Source organism: Lynx rufus, unplaced genomic scaffold (assembly GCF_022079265.1).
Source record: "Lynx rufus isolate CCGP_SWC_20201006 ecotype Redwood Valley unplaced genomic scaffold, mLynRuf1.p SCAF_8, whole genome shotgun sequence".
Classification (NCBI taxonomy): domain Eukaryota; kingdom Metazoa; phylum Chordata; class Mammalia; order Carnivora; family Felidae; genus Lynx; species Lynx rufus.
In genome coordinates this window covers 26,092,795-26,110,873 of record NW_025814896.1, presented here as the reverse complement: position 1 = coordinate 26,110,873, position 18,079 = coordinate 26,092,795, and the positions used below count along the sequence as shown (strand labels likewise).

General features: G+C 43.8%; 1 protein-coding gene across 1 annotated transcript in view; it reads left to right on the top strand.

The window, feature by feature from the left end:
• Window positions 1-8,626, top strand: part of MAPRE1 (microtubule associated protein RP/EB family member 1) — a 30,390-nt gene extending 21,764 nt beyond the window's left edge. The window contains exons 5-7 of the mRNA XM_047068358.1: window positions 666-787; window positions 5,148-5,300; window positions 6,888-8,626. Of these exons, the coding sequence (XP_046924314.1) occupies window positions 666-787; window positions 5,148-5,300; window positions 6,888-6,944 (332 nt within the window). The 3' untranslated portion in view covers window positions 6,945-8,626. The remainder of the gene's footprint in view (window positions 1-665; window positions 788-5,147; window positions 5,301-6,887) is intronic.
• The last annotated feature ends 9,453 nt before the right edge of the window (window positions 8,627-18,079 follow it).

Sequence of the window (18,079 nt, the reverse complement as noted above, 5' to 3'; positions counted from 1 at the left end):
GACTGCTCTTTCCATGTTTTAACTTCACTACCTTTTTTGGCTCTACTTACAGAGAAGTCTGTAAATCCTAGTCAGGGTGCTGCTTTTCTCTCATAACCCTCCTAAACACCTTCTAAAAGTGAACAAGGTGCAGGTTTTGAGGTAATTAGCGGTAACAGCAGTCTCTACCACCCTCCCCTTCCCAAGCCAAGAAGCTTGAGGTTCTAAGGTAGAGGGCATCTGACTTCCCAGATGGGGAACCTTGGGCACCTGACAGCAGCTGGGGCTGTGAGCTCACTCCTGGCATGAAGTTTGCCTTTGCTCCATGGAGTTGTCCCTGTTAGTGGATTTGGTTGGAGCTAGGTTAAGGTGGACTGTCTGTATGCGCCAGAATGACTGTGTCTCTTTCAGATGATAGTCCTCTTAACCCCAGTGGAAGAAAGACCTCACAGAGCGACTCATTCCCAGCACCAAAGATGGTGGCTAAAGTCGGTACTTGACTCTGCTGCCAGGATAAAAACCACCTTGGGCAAACGTGGGAGTGCTGTCTTGCATGCTGGGCTCTCTACGTTGGGCCCCTTCACTACACAGCTGTGGAGGGCAGTTGTTCACAGCCTCCTCTTGCCCCATCCGTTCTTTTGGTCTTGAAATTTCTCCTCTTAAAAAAAGCTCTGCTCCTCTCTCAGCTCCACAGAGGCCCATTGCGACCCACAGAACTACTGCAACCCCTAAGGCTGGCCCAGGTGTGGTGCGAAAGAATCCTGGTGTGGGCAACGGGGATGACGAAGCAGCTGAATTGATGCAGCAGGTAGGCACCTCCTCTGTCCAAGACGGGAGTCACTTCGGGGGACGGACACTTGGCAGCACTGACCACGGGAGGGCTGTCGGTGCTCTTGTAGAAAGACCTGCCTCGTCCCCCTGCTGAAGCAGTCCTCGTGGCATGTGAGCACTTTGGGTGCTGTGTGGGGACTGAGAGTGTGCAGGTGGAGGTGGAAGAGAGGGGTCAGGCGTTTCTAAGATGTGTTAGTGTGATGGAGACCGATGTCTTTGGAAACCTACCCCTACGCTAGAACCCTGTCGAAGGTTTCTGGAACTGTTAGGGTTCTGTGGGATTCAGAGAGTGTCTCTTGAATTTTGGCTCTGACAAAAGATGAAGGAGAGTTCCTTTCTAAATAGTAATTAAAAGAAGACTGCACGGGCTCTCTGCTGAAATCCTGGGTCACTAGAGATCCAAGTTACGGTGGAACTGGTATGGAAAGCCCGCTGCTGCTCTTTTGTTCTTAATCAGTTCAGTGATTTGAAATGCATACTTCAGGATTAGTTAGATGTTCTGAAGGTACTTGTCAGAGGTCTCTGTGGATCTGAACAAAGTTTAGACTTTTACATGTTTTCTCACCAGTCCGTAGAGTTTTGTTTGTTGGCTTGCTTTTGGATGATTCTCTTGATTAATTCCAGTTTTAAAGTCAGGGATGCTCTGTGATTTCTGTGAGTTTGAGATCGAATCCTTTCACTTTCCTAAAAGCCAAGTCTTAAAACCTAGAGGCAATGACCTCACTTTGACCTGGAACCTCTCGTGACCCCAACCCTGCTCCTTGGAGTTCAGGACGTAAGAACCTGCCAAGAGATCACAGTTTTTTGTTTCGTTTCATTTCATTTTGTTTTGTTTCATTTTGTTTTGTTTTGCTTTGTTTCAGTCTTCGATTTTTGCATGCCCTGTGCTCCTAGGTGCCATGGGAATGTCAAGGTGACTGGGTCACCGTCCCCATTAGTGTGGCTGCCTTGAGTGCCCACTGGGCGTGGTCACTGTGAAGTACAGAAGTCCTGGAGAAAAAGACTTCCCCGAAACTGTTGGTTTTCAGGCAAGGATGTACACAGGAAGCAATCTCAGAGAAAAGCAGTGTTGCTGAGGCCAAAGCTGGGTGGCCAGCACAGGGTTGATCTTGTACTCTGTAGGAGAAGACACAGTGGCTTCTGTGAGACTGCTGCTCTTGGCTCACTCAGCTCGTGTCCTGTGTGATGGGGCACAGGCTTTGGGTTCTATACATTTGGGGATTTTCCTGACTCTGCCACTTAACTTCTTGGGGTCAGTTAACCTCTCTGAACTGTGTGTTGTGTGAGGTGGGGCTAATATTTTGCTCATGGTAGTTGGGCGGGCCACATGAGCTGATGTGCTGTCAGGTTCTTAGGGTGGGGTTTGGGATAAATGGGGAAAATGGCAGTGGATAAGAGACCATTGTAATTATTATGGCTGTTGTCTGTGGTCTTGATAGAGTGAAATAGATTCTGAATTGTCTTTCTTAAAAGTTCACAGGAGCCCGATTGTCTCGGTGAAATATACAGATGTTAATGATAAAAACAAAAATAGCTGACGTTTTGAGAGCGGTTTGCCATTGCTCTCCCGAGTGCTTCAGTTTCACTTTTGCACTTTTGTGTTAGTCCTGTGAGACCTCGCAGACCAGGACAGTGTGCCTGGGGAGGTCACGGGACCTGCGCTGGGGTTTGAGCCAGCTGCCTCACGCCTGCCTCAGAAGTACTTTGGCTTGCACGGGGTTTCCATTTTAATTTTTTTTTAATGTGAAGGATTTTTTAGATTCTCTCCAGGTTGCCAGAGTCCTTACCTATAATACTGTGTCACTGATCCCTTGGCTCATTTACATGATCTGTCTGGCCCCTTGGAAGTGTTTGAATTTGTGCCCCTTGATAAAGGTGTAGAAGTCTGGGGAACGTGACTGATGTGGGAAATAGAGCAAGATGCGCTTCTTACGATAAGAGGACAACAGTGTATTCTTCACAGATTTCCTCGTGGTGTTCATTTCCTTAGGAGAGCTGCAGTGATTGCACCTTCTTAAGGCATCCTGGAGAAATTTACTTTTGGTTGAGTCCAAAGCAGCACTGTTCGAAAGAAGGAGAATGCAAACCAGAAATGTGAGGCATATCTATAATTTAAAATATTCTAGTAGCTACATTTAAAAAAGTGAAAAGAAACACATGAAATTTCTTCTCATGACCCATTACCGAATCTATCCAAAGTGTTATCATTTTAACATGTAATCATTACAAATAATTATCAATGAGATATTTTATGTTTGAAGACTGTACTAGGTCTTTGAAATCCAGTGTGTATTTAATATTTACAGCCGGTCTCCATTGCATTGGCCACATTTCAAGTGCCCAAATGACTACTTGTGGCCCCCAGCTACCATAGTGGCCAGTGTAGGTCCAAAGCATTCTCCTTGGGTTTCCTAGATTATGGCTATTACTTTACTACAAGAGAAAGTTTAAGAGTGGCATTGATGACTAGCCACAGAGTTTTAATAACCTCATTAGTAAGCATTTAGAGGAGTGGGGAGTGAAAGCCAGTGACTTATTAGTGTATACTGAGTATTTCGTGTGTGTTTCTTGTGGATACATAGTTATTGAGTGATATCCTGGAGGAATGCTGCGTTGGCCCCACAGGTAGGGCCCAGAAGGCTGGGTTCTGGTGCCCTTGATGATTTGTAGGCCTGAGGAGGTTTGAGTGGGTTTGTGGGTGAGGCACTAGTGAATCATGAGTGGTAGACTCCAAAGTATAGCATACCTTTTGAAGCCATTTTGACTTCCTTTTCATCCTCTGTCACTGATGTGATTAGAAGGCCTCTTCCCTGGCTCTTGGATCTTGGAACTGAGGATTTAAGGCAGCTTCCTACTGGTGGGGTTGGTCAGTTCTTGCCCTTCTATCCCCTGGCATGTTCTGCTTTGGGGCTGATAGTTTAAAGAAAGCAACAAGCAGCAGTAAAGTGATTTCTGTGGTTGATAAAGGATGAGTGAAAGACTGTTTAGAACCTTGAATCGGGTTGGTCTGTTCAGGCCTTTGATGATGAACATTGAAATTAAGTAATTGACAGAATGGTCCTGGTGGTTCTTGTCACCTGCTCCTCATCTCCGGAGGCTTCGTGATGGCAGCTTCTGAAGGGGGAGTTTTCTTCCACCCTGGGACAGGACTTGATCCCTTTGACTGTAGCTGGCTGCTTTGTGAGGTCATGGGGAAGCTAAAGAAGTGGTTTGCTTCAGATTCCAGCCAGTTCAGAAGGTTGGACTAGATTTCTGCAGTGCCTTTCTGGCTCTCAGAATTCCCTGCTACCCAATTGTTCTCCGCAGCTGCACCTTTGATTTCCTGGCTTGGCCTTCTCTGTGGCCCCAGCCTGTGTGTCCTGTGAGGATTTTGTGCTGCGTGGTATGCCTTTTAATTTTCATGTCGTGAGAGTTAAATCAAATTCACATGTCATAGATTTGAATACACTGGAATGAAGATATGTATCGTGCTTCAAATATGCAAAGGGCCCTGAGAGTTGTTATGACTTTTATTGCTCTTGGTTGGATAGACCTGGCCTAAGCACTGAAATTTATTTCTTCATGGGCCTTTTGGGGGGAATGAGAGCCCCTCAGCAGGGCGCCTGGAGGATTCTGCAGCACGCATGGTGAGCTAGCTCAGTGGAGCTAGCTGTGGAACATGGTGGGTCTGCTCCTTGCTTCCGTGTCCTGTCTCCCTTTTGAAACTCTCTTGGGAGAGAGACAGGTGCCAGGATCCTCTCCTCTTCTTTTGAGTCATGGATCGCTTCCCCCGTCCCCAACATACGGCAGCCCGGTAAGAACCATTGAGTTTTCCATGCCCAGGCCTCTGTCACTTGTAGCTGTGTTTGACTAGCAGTAGTCATCTTTAGTCTTCCCCTCCTGGCTCACCATTTCTATCCTGATTCTCTGGACCAGACTGTCTCTTTCCATTGACCTTCACATGCAGAAAGACTTGGATTTGACTGACCAGTGCCCTGATAAGCACACAGTTTATGATTGTTGGCCACCTTGCTTTGCTGGGTTGTGGACTCTGCTTCTGTATTTGTCTCTGGATCCCATCGTTTTTTCTCCTTGATCTTTTCTCCGTCCCTGAGAAGTTCCCTCATGTTTCATGGTGTGGCCTGCCTTTTCCTTGGGGTTGTTAGAGTCAAGATGGCCATGAACAGGCCCACATTATTTCTTTGGAGATGAAGAAAACCGATATTAAGCTAAAGTGGGTGTTTGTCCCTGTTAAGAGTTTGATGGAAGGCCACCTCTTCTTCTGGGTTAGCAGGTGGTGTGATATGTTATTGGTATATAAATGCCAAGTATCTCACCCTTTTCAATGTCTTATGCAGGTCAACGTATTGAAACTTACTGTTGAAGACTTGGAGAAAGAGAGAGATTTCTACTTTGGAAAGCTAAGGAACATTGAATTGATTTGCCAGGAGAACGAGGGGGAAAACAACCCTGTATTGCAGAGGATCGTGGACATTCTCTACGCCACAGACGTACGTGTTGACATGATGTTTTCTTGCCATTTGCCACCAGAGAAAATAAATTTTATCTGGTTGGTGTCAGCCGACTCAGTGCTGATGCTTGTATGTTCCAGCATAGCAGTTATCAAAAGACTTGAACTTTGACCCCTCAGAGTCAGCTAGAGAACACCTCTGCTCAACCTCCGCCTCTGCCTTGAGGTCTGTGAGCCTTTGAGTCAGGAAAAGGACATGGAGGTGGCTGGCTTGCCCTGCTTCTGTAGTTCATGGCCCCTGATAGGCGATGAGTGCTACAAAATGCTCATAACGCCACCATCCCCACTCCACCCCCTACGGCTTGGACCCCTCAGCCTGAGGTGCTAGCTCCATTTTATCATGACCTGGGAACCAGGTACTGGCCCCTTTTTGATGTTCCCTGCCCACATCTGTCAGATTGTATCTTTGTGCTTGGTTCCCATTTCCTCCCAGTACTTTATGGGCCAGTTTCTTGGGATCCGTGTGTATTATTACACAACCGAAGCTGCTGATATTAATCATGACACATTAGCTGATCATGGAAGACTGATTTTCCCTAGATTTAGGATTTGCTATCTCGCTATGTTCACTGTTGACTGGCTTTACTTTTGTGTAAATCTGCATACCTAGCAAGGTCTGTAGGATCAAACTGCAGTGTATATCTGAGTGTTTTATGGTATAGCAGTGTACAAACATAAGGTAATATTAGTATTGTCATTAACGCTGTTCTCTAAACATATCAAGTGAATTTGGGGGGGGATCGAGACATGATGAAAAAAATACTTTGTTCAATAAATCCTTATTCTGGGCTTGCTCTGGGCAGCTAATGAAAACAGAGGTGACGAAGATATAGGGGTCCTTGGGCTAGTCTGAGTATTATTTTAGTGGTGTCATATCTTAGGTAAATTCAGCTGTAGAGATTTAGTTTAAAAAAAAAAAAAAAAGATGGTAGTTGAAGGGGAAGTCGGATTTTTATGGTGGTGTAGCCACTGTCACATGCCAGAATGCCCGGAGCCGGTGTGAGTTGGGAGCCGTGAATCTGCTGTTTTCCCATGCCACTGAGGCGGAGTCAGTCTTACCGCTCTTGTGGGTATTGTGAGTGTCTTGGGTGAACCCACAGCACCTGCAATTGCATGAGTGGTTCCTAAGTGTGATCAAAAGAATGCGGAAAGGAAAAGCAGGCTGTGGGACAGCTTATTGACGGGAGATGGCGTTACATTGAACTCCATCATGAGGTAAAGGGTAAATTTTCTTTTTTTTAAAACAACCTTATTGAGGTATAATTGACATAACGAACCGTACACATTTAAGTACAACTTGATGTGTGAAATCATCGCCAAAATCAAGAAATCAACTTTTGAGAGTAAATTTGTGCTCAGTTTTTTTGCCTTTTGTGAGATTGTTTCTACTGTCTAAGAAAAGTAGTGGTCACTGGCCTTGTGCTATTAAATGTCAAGTGTGTGGTAGAGACAGGAAGAGCCGTAGACTTTGAGAGGCTTTCAGTATGAGGAAAGTGACCCCACAGTAGAAACTGATGGTTCACTTGGTGCTGAGTAATAGCTTTCCCCTCTCATTTCCCCATTTTAGGAAGGCTTTGTGATCCCTGATGAAGGGGGCCCACAGGAGGAGCAAGAAGAGTATTAACAGCCTGGACCAGCAGAGCAACATCCGAATTCTTCACTCCAAATCATGTGCTTAACTGTAAAATATTCCCTTTTATTATTCTTAGAGGACTCACTGGTTTCTTTTCATGAGCAAAAAGTACCTCTTCTTAAAGTGCACTTTGCAGAAGTTTCACTCTTTTTCCAATGAGTTTGAGTTAGGAGCTTTCACCTTGTAGCGGAGCAGTATTAACACCTAGCTGGCTCACCTAGGGAGCAGAGAGGCCGACCATGGGGCTCCCCGTGTGGACGCTGGTAACACTGATTGCTGGAGAAGGTGTTTTTATGTAATGCACTGAGGTGGAGACCTCAGTAGAGAAATGTAAAGACTGATTTGAATTTTAAGCTAATGTGAAATCTTGGCAGAGAACGTTTTAATAAATAAATGCCTTAAGAGTATTTAAAATATGCTTCCATATTTCAAAATATAAAATGGAACGTGACAGATTTACGTGTTTGACATTGTGTCTGGGAAGGAAGGGCCAGACCTCTGGACCTTTGGTATCTGCTGTTCACAGGCCTTGCAGGGCTGTTTGAATCTGCAAAGGCCTACACCTTGGCCCAGAAGGAAAGTTTAAAAAGTTGCTCTGTAAAGCCATTTGGTGTCCTTGGCCAGTTGTATCCCTGCCCTGAGAACAAGAGGCATTGTTGCCTGGACGAACAGAGGGTGTGTTTCAGCCCTGACATGTTTGAGTTGTAGAGCTTCAATTTCAGTGAACATTTCTCTGACGATTTTTCCAGTTATCCCTGAAATTTCTATGTATTATGTTTTTTGGGAAATGAGGTGTGTCCAGTTTTTAAATCTAACAACTACTTTTGGGGACTTGCCCACATCTCTGGGATTTGAATGGGGGTCGTGTCCCATTTTACTGTCTTTTAAGTTTACATTGAACATGTTTCTCTTCTCTGCTCCCCTTGCCCATTGGGGACTCCTCTTTGGCTCCTTAAAGTTTGCTGCTTAGAGTGTAAGTTCAGCAGGCAGGTGGTCACGCTGCAAGTTCTTTCTGGACCTCTGGCAAAGGGAGTGACCAGTGAAGGCCGTCGCTACCTTGGGCTCTGCAAGGCTGGGTGTTCTTGGTACCTGCTGTCCACAGCCCTCCACTGTTATCGGAATACTTTGCCAGTGCACTAATCTCTTTGGAGATAAAATTCGTTAGCGTGTTACTAAATGTTAATTTTCTTTTGCAGAAAATACAGTACCGTGTCTGAATTAATTATTAATATTTAAAATATTTCATTCCTTAACTCTTCCTCATTTGCTTTACCCCTAGCCTATTCAGTTCCTTTGTTTGGCAGAATTCTGCAAAATGTGTGTCACCCACTACTGAGATTGTTCAGCCCCTGATGTATTTGTATTGATTTGTTTCTGGTGGTAGCTTGTCCTAAAATGTGTGTAGAAAGCAGATATTTTATGATAAAATTGTTGTGTAGTGCATGCTCTGTGTGGGATTCAGAGGAAAACCCAGATTCAGTGATTAACAATGCCAAAAAATGCAAGTAACTAGCCATTGTTCAAATAACAGTGGTGCTATTTCTCTTTTGTGGCCTTTTAGACTTTTGTTGCCCTAAAATTCCATTTTATTGGGAACCCATTTTCCACCTGGTCTTTCTTGACAGGGTTTTTTTCTACTTTAAACAGTTTCTAAATAAAATTCTGTATTTCAAGAGTGTCATGTCTTCTGAAGTTTGTCTTGCCCTGGGTATATTCTTTTAGGTTCAAATGGTAAGGGGCCAATTCTTCTTTCTTAAATTTGGACTGATCTTTTCAAATCTTTCACTGTTTTTTTCAAATGTGCTTATTTCTAAGCCTGTTCCTTTTTTCTCTGTTCTTGACATTACATTTCTCGGCTTCCTGCTGTTAGACATTCTCATGTTATGTGAGAGGTTTTTTGAGAAGTCCAAGGCTTGGCCCGTCTGCCTTGAAGTCTTTTCAGGCGGATTCCACCTGAGAAACGTACTGCTGGATAGTGCTTGCTGGATGCCATGGGGAGATCACTTTTTCCCCCCTGAAAGTATGTTTCAAAGGCAGTGGACACAGTCTGAATCTATGAAATAACCTGAAATTGTCATCATTTTTCCCTCCTTTTAAAAAATTCTGTGCCAGAAGAAGTGAGTTCAGAAGGAGACTTGCTGCCATTTTCAGTATGAAATAAATGGGTAGGAGGTAATTTTCTGTGTGGTCTTTAGGGTGCCTGCCACAATCATGGATGCTCTGTAAACCCAACTTGATGATTTTGCGTAGGGTTAAATCCATATTACTTCCTCTAGAAGTTAAGAGTATGCGCCTTCAGAAGGAATTTGATACCCCATGTGTTGGTAATCTACAAGAAGATGCCTCCAGGCATGCTTAGAGCTTGTGAAGATACTGTTGGGTAAGTTGCACTGAGAAGTTACCCTGGAAGGAGTGAAGCTGCTACTGCCTGCACCTCTGACCTAAGTCTTTTGACCTCGTTCTTTCGGCTGAGGCCTATGAAGTCTTTTGATCTGACTGGTTCAGGTTAGGTCACTGGTGCAGTTAACTTGAATAAGCTGCTTGGTTTGCTTGGCAAGTTCCGTGTTGTTTGAGGATAGGTAAACAGACGGGTCCTCTGGCTGGATTTGGATTTAGGATTCACTCAGGCTGGTGGTCCTCAAACGGATGGGCTTCAGAATCATGGGCTGGGAAACTTGGCTGACATAACGTGTTTCTAAAGTCCATCTCCAGAAATTCTGAGTTGGAAGATTGAAAATCTTACTGTGTACCTCAGGTGACCCGGGTTTGATGCAGCCCTCAGACTTGCACTTTGGCCTTACGTATGTGCCTGCAAGTTCAAGTCTAATTCTGACAGGGGGGAACATCAGGTTTGAGTCCTTGCAGGCCCCTCTTAGCTTTGTGACTTCTGAGTTAATGGATCTCTCTTGTTCTGACCTGCAAAATGGGGATGATGAGGTTGGCCGAAATGCCTCCCTCACCGGCCTCTTGTTGGGATCAGAACGAGCTGACAGAAAAAGCAGCCCCAACCTAAGAAAGCCCTACATAGGTTCTTCAGCTCCGGCTCACATTCTCTAGAATTTTTAGGTGAGAAGAGCTTGGAGAGGGTTTTTGTATCCTGAAAATCCAGGAGGGCACTGCTTAAGATAGGCTTGGAATACTTTGTAAAATAAGTAACAAGTTCTTTTACTGTTTCTTGTTCAGCTTGGTGGTGGTATTGAGGAGTCCAGCTCCTTTAGGTTTTCAGACAGTGATTTTGATCCTGTTTTCCCCAAGTGACAGTGAAGTCTAAACACACATTTCACTATTTTCTTTTAAATAAACATTCGGTGATTCAATCATTCAGATTCATGGATTTAAAAAACTTGTATTTTCTTCAAGGTGTACTCTCTAGAATGTAATGTGGTTTGGGAAAGGAAGCAGTTCTCTTTTGCTATAATCAGAGTGACTCTAGAGAAGTTTTTCTGTAAGGATTTTGTAAGGTTTGGTATGAGGAGCTCCTTTTGTGATGTTGACCCCAGTTCACCACAGTCCACAAACAAAACCTAGGCTTTAAGCCTGATGAACCTAATCAGATTAGCTTGCTAGGTAGCGTGTGGGTGACCCAAATCTGACCAGTGTCAGCAGAGAGAGTGGAAGTTGAACCACATTGAACCCGAGCCTGTGGTCAGTGTTGACTTAGAATTAGGACTGTGTCATACTTTCGAATTCACACATTGCAGTTATAAAATTTTAAGACCAGATGAGTTCATATTTAGTTCTGATACTTGATTTTTTCTTACTGTTTTAACATTTGAGGATATAACCGAGTACAGGGTCTTTTGTCTCAAAGAAAGTCCATGGAGGGATTCTGTACTTAACACATGCAGCTTGTCTGTGGTTAGAACCATTAACCCAGATGACTTCAGCCGGATTGTTACGCAGTTACAACTGTTGTAGGTCTGTTTCCCTTTTGGCCAAATCTTAATTGGAAAGAAATGTTATCTTAGTCCTTGGAACACAGAGGCGCTCAGTTGAGGTGGTTAGGGTAGTGTCGTTAAACTGGTTATGTAGATAAGCAGGTCTACCCTTAGAGTTGGCTTTTTTAGGCCCCTTAATCCAAGACCTTTAAGTGAGGACCATAAAAATTAAAATCTAAATAACCTGTATTTATACTGGAGGCTTTGAGGTTCTGAAATGTAAAATGAAAATAGCCTGCACAGACCAGTTTCTGCAGGTAGGGAGAGGCAAATCTTTGTCCTGTGACTGTTTGTAAGCAAACCAGGTTAGCTGCCAAAGCTTAGAACTTGGTAGATGGTATCGAGAGAGATTAAGTGATGTCACTGGTTTGCAGTTCTGTCTGATGTCTGTCTTTAAAAATTAAAAAAAAAAAAAAAAAGTCCTCCTTTTCCTGGTTTATTTTGAATGTTTTTCCCAGTCTGCAGGAATTGTTGGTGGGGATAGGCTGGATGCAGGTATGAGGAACGAGGAGGAAGAAGAATTTATTACATTTACTGATGTCTTTAACTTTCAGTTCTGGTTGTAGAATGAGATTTGGGAAGTTGGTAGGTGTGATTCAGCCCATCTGCGTAAGTTCTAACAGAGCTGGATGGTTCTTACTAGTTTCCAGTGGGGGCAGAGGTGAGTTTCTAAGATTCAGCCTTAATGGATGATTCACAAATTGCAGGGTAGACTATTAAAGTTAAGTCCAAGATCAAGCATACAAGTGGGTAGACTGAAAATATAAAGGGAGTGTGTGGCTAGAGTTCTTCTCTGACCTTTACCAAAATGAATGAGGGAGTCAGTGCTTTGGCCAGGAGGCCAGGGACCAGGAGCTGAGAGACCACAGCCCTTCTCCAGGGCCCTGCGTCCCGGGTCTGCAGAGCAGAGCTTTCCACTGGCTCAGTGAGGAGTGGAGCAAGGATGGTTTCCCCAAGATCTCTTCTGGGCCAGGAGAGAGTTAACTTAGGTCTGTAAAAAGCTGATAGGGTCCTGGAGCAGAAAAGAATGGAAGAATGCCTAAGTTCCGGCAGATATTGCCCCTGGAGTCCAGTTTTCATCAGGAGAAGGATAGGATTTGTTCAGAGAAAAGCACAATGTTTCTCAGCATCAGCTGCCTACATTTTGCATGTGAAATTATTTTTTTTAAATATGAAATTTATTGTCAAATTGGTTTCCATACAACACCCAGTGCTCATCCCAACAGGTGCCCTCCTCAGTGCCCATCACCTACCCTCCTCTCCCTCCCACCTCCATCAACCCTCAGTTTATTCTCAATTTTTAAGAGTCTCTTATAGTTTGGCTCCCTCCCTCCCTTTCTCTTTTTTTTTTTTCCTTCTCCTTCCCCATGGCCTTCTGTTAAGTTTCTCAGGATCCACATAAGAATGAAAACATATGGTATCTGTCTTTCTCTGTATGACTTATTTCACTTAGCATAATACTTTCCAGTTCCATTCACGTTGCCACAAAAGGCCATATTTCATTCTTTCTCATTGCCACGTAGTATTCCATTGTGTATATAAACCACAATTTCTTTATCCATTCATCAGTTGATGGACATTTAGGCTCTTTCCATAATTTGGCTATTGTTGAGAGTGCTGCTATAAACATTGGGGTACAAGTGCCCCTATGCATCAGCACTCCTGTATCCCTTGGGTAAGTTCCTAGCAGTGCTATTGCTGGGACATAGGGTAGATCTATTTTTAATTTTTTGAGGAACCTCTACACTGTTTTCTAGAGCGGCTGCACCAGTTTGCATTCCCACCAACAGTGCAAGAGGGTTCCGTTTCTCCACATCCTCTCCAGCATCTGTAGTCTCCTGATTTGTTCATTTTGGCCACTCTGACTGGTGCGAGGTGGTATCTGAGTGTGGTTTTGATTTGTATTTCCCTGATGAGGAGCGACGTTGAGCATCTTTTCATGTAACTGTTGACCATCTGGATGTCTTCAGCATGTGAAATCTTGAAAAAAATCTCACTGACAATGAAATTCTAAAGTGTACAACTTCTGTGTTTTAATGCAAGTTTTGACTCTAAAAGAAGGAGCTTTGACAGAAGTAATAAGTGGTTCAACAACACGTGTTTGACTGCAAGCTGCAGGAAGAGCTTTGCCAGTAATACAGCAGGTCCCTCCTTGTCCTCAGAGGATGCATTTCCAAGACCCCAGGGGCTGCCTGAAACCGTGGCTAGTACTGATCCCCATGTATACTATGTTTTTTTCCTGTACAGATATACTTATGATGGAATAATTTACAAACTAGGCACAGTAAGAGATTAGCAACAACTAGTAATAGAACAGTTGGAAAAGTATGCTGTAATAAAAGTTAAAGGTATGTGGTCTCAGAGTATCTTTGTGTACCGTACTTACCCTTCTGGTGACGATGTGAGATGATGAACTGCCCACGTGGTGAAATGAAGTCAGGGGGACGACGCAGGGGCTGTGACGTAGCATTAGGCTACTATTGACCTTCTGAGGGTATGTCAGGAGGAGGGCGCAGTTGACTGTGGGTGGCGGGGGCTGCAGAGAGGGAACCGTGGATGAAGGGGGACTGCTGTGTGCCTGTCCCTGAATCGCCCTGTGTAGTACAAGAATCTAAACAGCCCACACCCAGGACCTGCCATGGCTCATCCTAGTCGGGCATGAGTTGCCTTCAGGTTCCTTTCCTCTGTCGCTGTCTTGGCAGTTGTCTTATCGTGTTCGTATTTGCATTTCTTGCATTGGGGCCCGTTGATAGATTTTGAAGTAGTTCTAGTGGTTTTAAGGTCTGTCACACCTCACGGTCGTTTGGATTTTAGCATTCTAAAGGTTTCTAACCCAATATCCGCCTTTTTTTTTTTTTTTTGTATTTTATGTTTTTCTACAAAATGATGTGAGAGTTAAAACGTATGATTATATATGAGTGCTGTTTTTAGTTTGAAATTTAAATCCTGCATGGTTGAATGGAATAAACTGTGTTTTTTACAGGTAACTCTAGGCTATCCCAGCTTGCTTCTGTGTGCACCTCCCTCCCTATTAATTTTAAAGGCTGAGAGAAGAAATAATGTCGAATGAAATAAAAATAATTAAAACAATTTTCCTAAGAATTTCTAATTCTGTGACTTAATATTCTTCCCCGCCCCCCCCCCCCCCCCCAGTCTTTAAGGAGTGTTTTTCTTTTTTGGGGGAGGAGGTGGGTAAGTAGTTACTGAACCACATTGAGAATCTGCCTTTTTTCTTGCATCATGGTACTTTGAAGTCTCTGGCATTTGAACCTGAGTTTGGCACTGGTGTGGAGAGGAAGAGCATGGTTTTAAATGTCATGCGAGTGGGTAGAGTTGTTGACCTCAACTAAGGTGTGATCTTGAACTTGATACTAATCTTCAGGGTCCCCTCCAGTTCCAGCAGTCACTGACTTCCCTCTCGTTTATTCACGTTCGAAAAGGAAAAGCCTCTCTCCTTGGATATCAGGTTGTATCTGAAAATTGTTGACAAATTATATAAAGCAGAGAAGAAAGCAAGTTTTTGTTTGTTTTAAAGTCTGTCGAGGAATAATTGACACACATAATTAGGACACAGGTTTTGATGTCTTGAAGCTCTACAGTGGTAGAGCTGGAAGGACGGTGTTGACACCGCTACTCAGCGGAGCAGAGGTACCACCCCTGCAGCGGGTTCTTGCATCCGTCACCGCAGCCCTGGTGGCCCGGGAGTTGCCCCTTCCGGCAGCACCCTGGCATCTCTGCCGTAGGGAACCACCGTCTCCTTCGGATTGGCGGGGGATGCCCGAGCTAGTCTCAGGTAGCTTTTTCCAGAATTCGTTTTTGTGCAGAGATTGATCTAGAAGATTTTACTTCTAAACATCTTCCTTCCCATTTCTGTTCTTGGTTTTTTGGGTTTTGCTTTGTTTTGTGTGGTCTTTTGTTTTGTTTAACCTGAGTTACTGATGATCATATTTTTACTCTTTTTAGGTAGAAGTTTTCTGAACTTTCTTTACCTAAAGAGAGAAATTCATCTTAATATTTCTCCATTTTTCTCCTGTTTCTTCCCAGGGAAGGAGAAATATATTTATTATGACAAAATTTAGCGTATTTTAGTCCCATATGGAAACATTGGTAAGTGCAGGAGCTACTGTGAGTAGAAATGGGACATTGGACTGGAAAATGAAAATTCCCCCCAAAATGAGTGGGAAGCAGTTAAATGTGGGGGCATTAGCCATGTTTTCTTTTTTTTTTCTTCAATAAATCCTTTTAGTTTATTAATATCTAATTCAATAAAACTCTGATTTTAAAGACCTCGTGCACCTTTTATGACCTTTCATTGAACCACTTTACTTTTTGATGTTCTCCGTTGTGACAAAATTGTGTTTCCATTATTGATGAAATGGGAGCAGACTTTTTGTCTGTTGGTGTTACCTTTGTGGTGTAGGTCTCGGGAGAAGATCTTGTTTGGTGGTAAAGTAACATTTTGGTAACATCTCGGTAATGAAATGCGATTTAGCTGGGTATCTTTAAACCTGGCATCCATGTCCCTGGGTGGAATCTTCCCACGAGATCTACCTTTGGCCGAGTCACCCTGTTGTGTTGTGCCCTGGACCAAGATTGAACACTGCTGCATCTAGTCCAGGCCTCTCTCAGGCTGACTGAAGGACCCCCATCCACAATGCCCTTGTGGCCTTCCTCTTTCCAAAGCACTGGAGCTCATACAGAGGACAGCGTAGAGAGCTGCTGTGCCTTCCAGTGTCCCAACTGTGGGGATCAGTTGGCCTTTTGGTTTTGGTGAATCCTGCTTGATCATCAGGCTCCCTGGCGTTTTCCACAGTTTCTGTGACAGGTGGGCACTGTGCTGTGTGTATGTCCTATGGGTCATTTTGTACTCATGCTTGTCCTGGCTGTGTGTGCTGTAGCTCCTGTCATTGCTGTAAGTTCAACTTTATCAATAAAAAGAATGTCTCACATTGGATGACAGATGGCTGTGTGGTATGGTTTGTGGGATGGAGTCTGATGTTCCATTTCGTGTTCTGTACATGGAATGGTCTCTTCCTGGTTCTTTCTAAACGTGGCCAGCTGACTCTGGTGGAGTCAGGTGGAAGCCCTCGGAGTTCCACGATGACTTCATAGAGGAGCTACTTTGGACTCGGGGACAGCTGCCAAGATGTCTCAGTTGAAATGGAAGTCGAAAACCAATATACCTCTGTCAAAAATAGCCAGCAAGGTTACCTGGGGAGAACAAATTGGGTCAGGGTGAGTGAGGGTTTGGGACTGAAGTTGTCTCCCAAAGATCGGACACCTGGGCCCTAAGATGCATTTGCCAGCAACTGAAAGCTGAACAAGAGGGCATCTCCTAGCTGTTTCCAGGGCAGCTGTAACTGCTTTTGGCCTTAAGTCATCTGCCCCTATGATTTTTTTTTTTTTTTTTTTTTTTTTTTTTTTTTAGAGCATGAGCAGGGGAAAGGGACAGAGGGAGAGAGAGAGAATCCCAAACAGGCTCCATGCTCAATGTGGAGCCCGATGCAGGGCTTGATCCCACAACCCTGGGATCATGACCTAAGCAGAAATTAAGAGTCAGACACTCAACCCAACCGGCTGAGCTGTCCAGGTGCCTCTGCCCCTATGAATTAAAAACGAATTCAGCAAACCAATGTTTCTCTTCCCTTCCCTCCCCTAGTGGCTACTCCATCCTCTCTTCGTTTCCAGGCGTGTGCCGTGCCCCACCCCGCCACTTGCCCTAGAACAGGTAACTGTGAGGGCGTAGTTGTGGGGATAGCTTTTCCTGATCATAGCTGTTCTCTAATTCCAAATAGAAAATTCTCCATCTCGATTTTTCTTCCTCCAGTATTAGAGGACTAGTACTTCTCTCTGCTTCTTAGTCTTACCCTTGACCTTTTCTCTTCGAGGTCTCTTGCCTTCAACCAGTGTTTTTCCCTTGTTTCCGTCCACAGACATACACAGAACAGTGTGTTTTGGTCAGACACATACTTTTCTCTTAATGAAACTTTTAGTAATTTGAAATAATTAAAAATATTTAAATAGTTAGAAGAATGGTATCAAGAACTCCCCCCTTGTCCAGACTGTGAACATTTTGCTTTATCATTGTATATGTTTGTTGAACATTTGAGAATAAATTACACTGTGCCCCTTATACTATACTCAAACGTGTAGTTCCTAAGAACAAGGACATTCTCTTTTATAACCACATTACAGTAGTCAAAAGCAGGAAACAACATTAACTTGGTCATTATCTAAGAATATAGATAGTGTTCAGATTTCAAATGTTCACATTTCACCAGTGGACCTATTCATGGCCCTTAGAGCCCCCCCCCAGCCCCCTAGCTCTAAATACTGGAATTCTCTGCCCAAAGTGCTTTGAATCTGATTCTTTGTGGGCCTGTTCCCCAGTGCATCACTTTTGAAGGCAGCCCCCTAGGTTTAAGGTAACTATGGAGCAGTAGTGGTGAGGTGTGGCCTGCATGTGGGCTGAGGTGTCCGTCCCACATGCCACCATGCAGAAGCCCCTTGTCAGGATGGGTTGGGCATGGCAGGTGCACAGAGGTCTTGGAGGCTGACTGTCTCCACACGGCCAAATTCTGGCACTTAGCTGAGGAGTTAAAGAATTCTAATTTTTTTTTTTAATTTAAATTTTAGTTAACATACAGTGCAATTTTGGTTTCAGGAGTAGAATTCAGTGATTCATCACTTACATACAACACCCCGTGCTCATCATCACAACAAATGCTGTCCTTAATGCCCGTCATCCATCTAGCCCGTCTCCCACCCACCTCCCTCTCAACCCATAGTTTGTTCTCTATCATTAAGAGTCTCTTGTGGTTTGTTTCCCTCTCTTCTCTCCCCCTTCCCATATGTTGGTCTGTCTTGTTTCTTTAATTCCAGATATGAATGTTACCATACGGTATTTGTCTTTCTCTGATTGACTTATTTTACTTAGCATGATACATTCTAGCTCCATCCATGTCATTGCAAATGGTAAGATTTCATTCTTTTTGATGGCTGAGTAATATTCCGTTGTATGTATGTATGTATGTATGTATATCTATAAATATATATATACACACACACACATCTTTATTCATCAGTGAATGGACATTTGGGCTCTCTCCATAGTTTGGTTATTGTTGATAATGCTGCTATAAACATTAGGGTGCATGTATCTCTTTGAATCTATATTTTTGTATCCTT